The 8,306-nt window shown below is 46.2% G+C and overlaps 2 protein-coding genes across 2 annotated transcripts in view; both read right to left on the bottom strand.

Annotated features, from left to right (window-relative positions):
- The window catches only part of NCF1 (neutrophil cytosolic factor 1), a gene marked incomplete at its 3' end in the record, with an annotated part of 7,786 nt that extends 4,719 nt beyond the window's left edge, over nucleotides 1-3,067 (bottom strand). The window contains exons 1-6 of the mRNA XM_005425140.2: nucleotides 2,948-3,067; nucleotides 2,404-2,484; nucleotides 2,020-2,095; nucleotides 644-809; nucleotides 456-511; nucleotides 48-170 (exon numbers count right to left, since the gene is read on the bottom strand). Coding sequence (XP_005425197.1) covers nucleotides 48-170; nucleotides 456-511; nucleotides 644-809; nucleotides 2,020-2,095; nucleotides 2,404-2,484; nucleotides 2,948-3,019 — 574 coding nt within the window. The remainder of the gene's footprint in view (nucleotides 1-47; nucleotides 171-455; nucleotides 512-643; nucleotides 810-2,019; nucleotides 2,096-2,403; nucleotides 2,485-2,947) is intronic.
- Nucleotides 3,068-5,681: 2,614 nt separating this feature from the next.
- LOC102035636 (general transcription factor II-I) overlaps nucleotides 5,682-8,306 on the bottom strand; it is a 71,154-nt gene continuing 68,529 nt past the window's right edge. Inside the window, exons 36-37 of the mRNA XM_031060369.1 lie at nucleotides 7,880-7,954; nucleotides 5,682-6,183 (exon numbers count right to left, since the gene is read on the bottom strand). Of these exons, the coding sequence (XP_030916229.1) occupies nucleotides 7,896-7,954 (59 nt within the window). The 3' untranslated portion in view covers nucleotides 5,682-6,183; nucleotides 7,880-7,895. The remainder of the gene's footprint in view (nucleotides 6,184-7,879; nucleotides 7,955-8,306) is intronic.

Here is an 8,306-nt window from a genome sequence, read left to right as displayed (position 1 = left end):
GGGAGTGGGCTGGAGCTCAGGAGCTCTCCAGGGGGATGGACACATACCATTCTCACTCTTCTCCACAACATCCACCAGGTCCCCAGCCTTGAGAGCCATCTCAGATGTGGAGCTCTTCTCATAGTCAGCGATGGCTCGGTACGTTTGCAGGACAATGGGGCCCGTGATGTCTGCATGAGAGAAGTGACAGATGTTCCCTCCTCCAGCCCCCAGCCCAGAAACACAGGCCAAAAACAGCCCCAGGACAGCCCAAAGTGCCCTCCCAGCCTCTTTCAGCCCCAAACCAACTGGATTTCAGGACAATGACTTATTCCCCCCCAAAGATTTGGCTTCACCACAGCTGCAGCTCTGGTATAGCAATCATGTTCGTAGTGAGGGTATCTGCCATGGAATGACAACCTCTCTCCCCAGCAGGCTTCACTGCTGCTGAGGCAGCCACTTTGCAGCCCTCTTACCAGTGGGGTTTTTCTTGGAATCCTTTGGCAGGAGGAAGACCTCAGGCTTCTTGATCCTAGACAGGTCAGAGCAAAGACAGCTCAATGCCAAGCAGCCCTATCCATCAGCACCCTCCCTGCAGGCTCCTGCCAGCATCCAAGGCCAGGAATGCAGGATTTCCCTCCAAACAGCAGGCAGCAGGACTCACTGGCTGTCTGTGACAGGGTTCATGTCATCGTGACGGACTTTGAAGAAGTTGACCACATGCAGGCACCGGGAGATCTTGTGGGGCAGGTTCACCAGAGTGTAGCAGTACTCAGCCAGTGTGCCCTGCCTGTTCTCAGTTGAGCGCTGCCCATCAAACCACTTTGGGGCTGGGGGAGAGGAAAAAGGGCTCAGAAAAGCAGCCAGAATGCCTTGTCTTTAATACTTTCCCAAGCACACTGCTCTGAATCATTAATTTTGCCCTGCAAACAAGTGGGTCTGGCCCCAAGGTGCTGTGTGGCTGCATTGTGCCAATAAGTTTTGTGGGGGCACAGCTCTTGCAAGCCCAGCAATGATCCTGTTTGACCCTATTTCAGTTTTAGGGTAACTCCTACATGTGTGTTCAGACTAAGCCCAATTGCTGGGCCAGAAACACAGCAGATGTACCAGAGCACCAAGAGGGGCTCAGGGGACTAGCCTGCAGTCAGAAGAGACATATTTATCCTCCCACCCCACTGGTTGTGGTGTTCTTGACTCCAGAACTCTAAAATACTGCTGGCAATCCCCACCTCAAGTAGTGTTGAACCACATGATGCGAGATACTTTTGTGTGGTCAGTGGCAGCCCATGCCCCCAGCAGTCTGACACTTGTCTGGTCCCCAGTGCTCTCAGTTCCCCAAAGGGAATAAGGATGCTTTGACCAGCTCCAGCACGGTGGGGGGCAGTGTGATGGAAGTGGCCCAGCATGGTGGTTGATGTTAGTCCAGCTGACTGGCACCCACACTGCTACATAGTGCAGGCTTACTCCTCCTCCAGAGATGTTGACCACAACTGCAGCTCTTTTTCAGACTCCCTTCTGCTTCCTTTAAAGCAGGAAATTAAATAAAATGGGGAAGTTTTCTGACATGCACCTTGCTTAGAGACAAAACATCAGCTGTTCGGATCCAGAGTTCATTCTCTGTCATTGAAGGCATATTGCATTGCTTCCTCTTACAAAGTATCTGTGTTGCCACAAGGGCATTAAGCCAACACCAGTGATGATGTCACCAACAGAGGGCTCAGCTCAGCTCCACTCAGTTCAGCCTCCTCAAAGCCAGACACCTTGCACCAGCCAGGAGTCATAGGGGTCACAGCTGATTCTTCTGCACGTGCCTCTGGGTGCCTTCAGAGAGCAAGGACGGGGTCTGTAGGGCTGCTGAGTGTTGGGAATAACCACTGCCACTGCTCAGATCTTTCTGGGGTTTTGATTTCAAGCCTGGTGTACAGGAAATACTGCACCACCCACCTGTCTTGGAGGCAGCCAGCACAGCTCAACCCACCAGGGAATTTCCCAGCTAGCTGCAATTTCTATTCACCCCCAGCCACGGTGCTTGCCCCTCACCTGGCAAGTGCGGGATGATCCGGTTCTCTATGTTGATGTCCCCGGATTCAATGGGGAACATCTCCTTCAGCGCTTTCTGCAGAGCAGAGCCAGGCACAACAGTGAGGATGGCACCAGGGGAACACGCTGTGACACCCACTCCTCTGCCCCTAGCTGGGCTCCTTTCCTGATGCTCGCCCTGCTGCCACCAGCATGTCTTGGCTGGATCCCACACCTCGGCACTGTGTGCCCAGGGACACAGAGCCAATGGCTCCCACCTTCAAAAGAGATCAAAGAACTGGACCCAGGAGCCTCTTTTGAACCAGGTTTGCTTTGAGGCAATTTCAGATGGCATTCACCCTCCTTTTTCCCCACCCCAAGCCCATGTGTCCTGGGAGGACTCACGTGGAACTCATATATCTCAGTAAAGCGGCGGTAGACAACCTTTTCGGAGAGGTCATTCCACTTCACCAGGAACATGTAGACCTGAGGAGCAAAGCAGAGGCTGCAGTTTTGCAGGCAAGTGGGACACCACTCCCCACTGTGCCCGGGGAACCCTGGGGATGGTCCAGTTTCAGATAAAATGGAATGTTTTCCTTCCACCACCCCAATGCAAATAGCTCTGCCTTGCCAGCAAATAAACTGGGCACTAGGGGAATTGGAATAGATCTAGAGGGGACAGAACCATGCAGGTGGGTGGGAAACAAAGAGGAAAAAGCCCTTTCCAAGACTGCAAAGTAGCCAATGGCTTGCAAAGGAGGTGCCTGAAATCTTGTGTGTTCAGGACAGTTTAGTCTCTGGCTGCCTGCAGCTCATGTTATCAGCTATGACTCCCTTAAAAGGAAGCGTTTAGGCTCTCAGTCACATTTACCTAAGAAAATTTGTTGGCCAGGGTTTTTACCCTGTCCAGTCCTCAGTCCTTACATGCCAGAACGCTGCTGATACTCACATAGTGCTGGCTGGGGAAAAACCTTTTCTCGTAGCCCAGCAGTTCGATGTGCCGGATGAAGGCGTCCCCCATTGCTGCTCCTGCCCGCAGGGCTCTGCTCCGGACCCGGCTCCTGCCTGTCTGGGTGCTCTCCCCTCCCCTCTGCCCTGGCTCAGCTCTGCTCTCTGTTACAGCCCTGGGGAAGCGGAACTGCCGCTGCAATCGCACCCGTAATTGTTCACTCGCTGTGGTTTGTACCGAGCTGGTGTTTCCCAGCCCAGCCCTTGCAGTGGCTCCAGGGCTGGGGAGGAGGTGAGCTGGGAGGCCTCGGAGATAACCTGGAGGGAGCTCTGGAATCAGAGGGCAGTGAAGGGTGAGGCCCAGGCTGGCTGCCCTGGTATCCAAAGGACTCCTCTGACTGCTGATGCTGCCCCATGATGGCACAGGTAATTGCAGGAGAGGGTCAGGGACAGGTGCCTTGGATATGACAGCCAGAGGCACCTTCACCCTCTCTATGAGAGCTGGAATGGCTGAATGAAGCATGTGATGCACTCCCTGAGCCCCAGGAATGGCAGTACTGTCTGTGTGTGTAGGAATGGCACCTGGGGAGTATGGGGCACAGCACAGCCAGGATGGGGCAGCCACAGGCTCAGTGTGCAAGAGCCCTCCCCTTGCATCACCATTTCCTTTCAGTCTTTTGCAGCTTCTTCAAAATCTGCCACCAAAAGGTTCCCTTGGGGAGCCCCCGAGAACCTGAGTCAGTCCCAGCCCTGCTCACCACCTTAGCTGGGCACAGGGCTGAATGGTCATGTACTTTTGGTTTCTTTTTATTTTAACAGGGGGACTTCCCTATATGCAAGGGAAGTCCCTTGCATATTACACAACCACAAATATGAAAAAAGATCCATCCAGGGCTGTTTGAGCCTTCCATCAAATGTCTCACACATCTAATACGTGTCAAGAAGCAAGATTTCAGAAGAAAATTCTCAGAAGAGGAACATTCCATCTGAACAAGCTAAGTTCTTTTGGTTTTGCAGTCTGGTTTTTGGTAGCAGGGGGGCTCTGGAGGTGGCTTCTGTGAGAAGCTGCTCGAAGCTGCCAGATGTCCAGCGGGGCCACTCCCTGATGGCTCTGAAGATGGACATGCTGCTGCCCAATGCCCACTCCAGTCCTTTCAGCAACACCACTGCAATCACTTTCACTTCCTTTTTCTTTCAGCTCCTGCATACAGAGTTTCAGCAGAGCCACTCTGCTGTTACACACTTGACAAGGCAATACCTTGGAATTATTTATTTTCCCAGTTCCTTTGCTGTGACACTGCCCTCATTTTTGAGTGAGCAGTAAGAACTCCACCAGCAGCAAACAGCTGGGCAGGCAGCTGTGCTGAAAGTGCCTCCTAAAGAGGGCTGTGAGTAAAGAAGGGATGAACCATCCTGCTTTTTTCAGAAGGGGAAGTCAGGCCAGCTGAAGCCTGGGCAAAGCTGCATTATGTCATTTCATCATTCTAAACATGTCTAGAAGCAAGTGTGAAACCTGGTCCTGAACTACTGCTGGAGGTTCACTGGCTCAGCATGTCTGTTCAAGTGAGCAGCAGGTAAATGTGGTGGTGGTTATAATGTGGACAGTGCCCACGTGGCTGGGTTAACAGGTAAGGTACAGCAGGTGGCCTCACTCCATGGGGCTGGGAATGCTGTCTGCTGAGGCAGGAAGGCACCAGCTCCCATCTGGAGAGAAGGAAGGTAAGACCAGGATGAGCTTTTTCAAAATGCCTCAGCATGGAGCTAACCCTGCCCCTGCTGACATCACCAGCACAAGGTCCCAGTATTCAAGTGGGAGCACCTAGCTCTGCATGTTGTCAAACACAAGCAGATGTCCTGTAGGGTCTCCCTTATCTCCAGAATGACTGAAATGTGTTTGTTGCTCTGAATTTACCTGCTGAATTTCAGGTTGCTCCCAAGAACAGACACTGCACTCAACTGAATTTAAGGCTTCAGAATTTTCCTTGAAGATCCAATCACATCACCCAGCCAGAGCTGGATTGCAGTCTCAACAGCAGGACTGGACCTTACTTCTCTGCTGGCAGGACATAACCATGCTGCAGCATGTTCTACCTGCCTACAGAATTACTGCTAGGACTTGATTTGCTGTAAGACATAACTACATGCACAGTCTTGAAAAACATCAGAAAGGTCTTTATTTCTTCATCAGGGAATATCACTTACCATTTGTGCATAATGCAATCATCTCAGATTCCTGCCAGTAAAAGAGAAACCTTTGCAAATGATCTGCATTTTTAGAGATTATCTTATAGCCAGAACTGTGCATCTCTTATGGTTTGTGAAATTTGAAAATATATATATATATACATGGTTTTACCTGTTGTGGTGCATAACCAGGACCACAGGGGACTTAATTTAATTGCTGTTTGCACAGAATATTCTGAGTTTTTGACATAATAGGACTTGGAGCAGGTTGTAGCATGTTTCCATAACTAGTTCTAGATGGACAGAAGAGCATCCCCCACAGCCTTCAGCAGAAAAGCTCTCACACAAGTCCACACAACTACTGCCCATGGCAGGACTGTAAGACCAAACCCATGATATGTAAACTGTGTGATACTCTGATGGAACATGTACTTACTACTTTGAATTAACAGAATAAACTGATGGGGTTTCATTTCAGTTGCTTCCTAATCCACACACTGGAATATTGACCATTTCACAGTCTATCTCATTAATGCACACTAACCATCAAGTGGATAAAATTATCTTTTATTTAGGAAAAACATATGAATTATGATAGATACAACAGGAAAAATTAATTCAAATATACAAATACTGTTGTCCAATGAGACATTAAAGTAACAGCTGAACATTAATGTAGAGGGGTTTTTTTCTCCAAAGTAAACAAAGTGAACTCTTTGCAGGAATTTTTTCATTACAAAAGTTAGGATGCATTCAGGTACAGTGAAATTCAGCTTTATTGGAAAATGTATACAGCCTGAGCTATGTCCCTGTTGATTTTAATCCCTGCCATCTCCCCGGCATCAAATTTAGTCCTTAAAATATATTCCAAAGTAAATTCATACAATCCAAATCTACAGTCATTAGTAGGTCAATTCACAGAACTGCTGAAAAAGTAGACATTTCTATATAATAGTACAAAAGGGTTTGTATAGAAGATACTTCTCTTATACAATTATATTACAGAGCTCTAGACAGGCCGAGCAGGCTCTTCTCAGAACGGGCAGCTTCTGACTAGGTAAGAGAAATTAAAAAATTAGGTTAATTTCATTGAAGCCTTGTGCCTTATTACAGCTATGAGCAGTGTGTATTCTATTTTCCAGTTTTTTAGGCCTAGATTTGTCTCCCTGTTCTCCTAAAGTTCTTCTAAGCTTTCTCATGCACTTTTCATGTAAATAATGATTGTTTTGCATCCCTTTCTGGAGGAGGAGAGACGTGATAGACTGTTGGTTTGACCAGTGTGGTTGGAGAGGTGGCAATTTTATCCTCCAATCCATGATCACTTTTGGAATTCTATAAATATTGAGGTCCAGTAATAAATGTGCCTTTTTTGCCTTGGACATCTCAGCGTGTGAGTGTCATTCATGTGTGTTGTATTGTGACATAGATTCAGCAAGCATGCAGAAACTGAATATTGCTCTCAATAAATATGAGATTAAATCGGTGCTCTAGCATTCTCTTGTCAGAATTTAGAACAAATACTTATTTTGGTATAAATTCAGTGGATGGCCTAAAGCATCCAAAACTCTGAACTGCTGCAGCATCAAATTGTGCAGCCATTGCTCAGACAACATTTTTGTGACCTTTAATTGACAAGTGAGATGTTTTTTTATTTCTCACTGCTTGCAGTGCGTCCCATGTTGAATCAAAGTTTTTCCTTCAGTATCTCTTATCCTGCCACATTCAGTTTTATGACAAACAGACTTCACTGATTAAATAAGAGCACCATTGCTGTGCCTGCAGTGCTCAGAGCACAGTTGGGATGCTGGTTTGTCAGCTCCTGCAGCTTCCCACCACATCATTTCATTGTCCTGGGCTGTGTTCATGCTGTACCAAGGCTGTCCCTCAGCTCCAAAAGCTCAGATGGTGCCAGGAATGAAACCCAGAGGCTCCAGGCTCCCCTAGCCAATGCTTCATTTAACGTTATACCAATTAAATCAAATTGCTGAAGCATCAAATGCTGCATAACGAGGAAGATATTTGGGGTTCAGTATTACCAAAAAAACTGAAATGGGAAGAAGCACTACCATTTTCTTTGAATGAAGCACAGAGACTCCAAACCATTTGAGTGAGCATTTTAGATTTGGTGATGTGATAGCATTGCTAACATTCCTCTCCACCACCACAAAAACATAATTTTTAGGAACAAGTGACGTTAAAAACAGAGTAAGAGAAAGATTTGGACATTTGGGCATTGTAAATTAAACTAGGCTTTTAAATAAATAAAAGTTTAATTTATGAAAATAAAATAAAGGAAACTTTTAAAGGAGGTTGGTTTGCCATGACAGTTAATAGTTTTACTGAGTGTCCCAAGCTCAGACAATACTCAGACAATCACAGTAAAGAGCTTTCCTGCTCAATTACAATTTGGAAATGTATGTGCACTACCAAGAATAATAATGCTTTTTCACACAACCATGTCAGAGCTTTACATAAACACTAATCCCCTCAGCTTTCACTTGCTCTGCTTCTGAGATATGTGATTACCATCACACATTTTATGCCATATTTTTCTAGGACTTCGTCACAAATTTGAACACAGTGTGCTTTATACTGTATTTGGATAAGAAAGTGCAAAATAATTCACAACTAAAGTACTGGCACCTTCTGACATTCAGTATTACACTTCATCTCTCCTTTCCCCAGCCAAAAATATAAAAATATTATTCCTTGACAGGTGTTGACTTCAAGAAACACTAAATTCTTTTACCCAGTATTGATGAGGTCTATGACGTCAGGTGTGGATCTTGCTTTATTTGAAACTGTTCTTCTGTTTCTGTGTTATCTGTTAAAAAAGTAGTAGTGAATGAAAAAGTGGAACTTCCCCACCCATTTTGTTACTGTTTTACTTAAGTAAAATTTTATAAAAACATGAAAAGCATTCATTATCTCTTAAAACTAATAATAAGAAATAAAAGCATATTCACAGCAATCTGATTCTGTGAAAATTACCATTTCCACTGCAATATAATGATGATGCTTTTAGAAGGCTTCTCCAAACTAAATGATTCTGTGATTCTATCTGAAAAGGATAGAGTTCAAGTATATTCTTGGACAATAGGAAAGTTGGATGTTTTCCAGAGTTTAAGTGCTAGAAGAACAACAATGCTCCCCTCCCTTGCCCCCAACACAGTGTA

The sequence above is a fragment of the Geospiza fortis genome, unplaced genomic scaffold (genome assembly GCF_000277835.1).
Source record: "Geospiza fortis unplaced genomic scaffold, GeoFor_1.0 scaffold59, whole genome shotgun sequence".
Taxonomy (NCBI): Eukaryota; Metazoa; Chordata; class Aves; order Passeriformes; family Thraupidae; genus Geospiza; species Geospiza fortis.
Note: the sequence above shows the minus strand (reverse complement) of the source record. Positions and strands in the feature narration are given on the sequence as shown.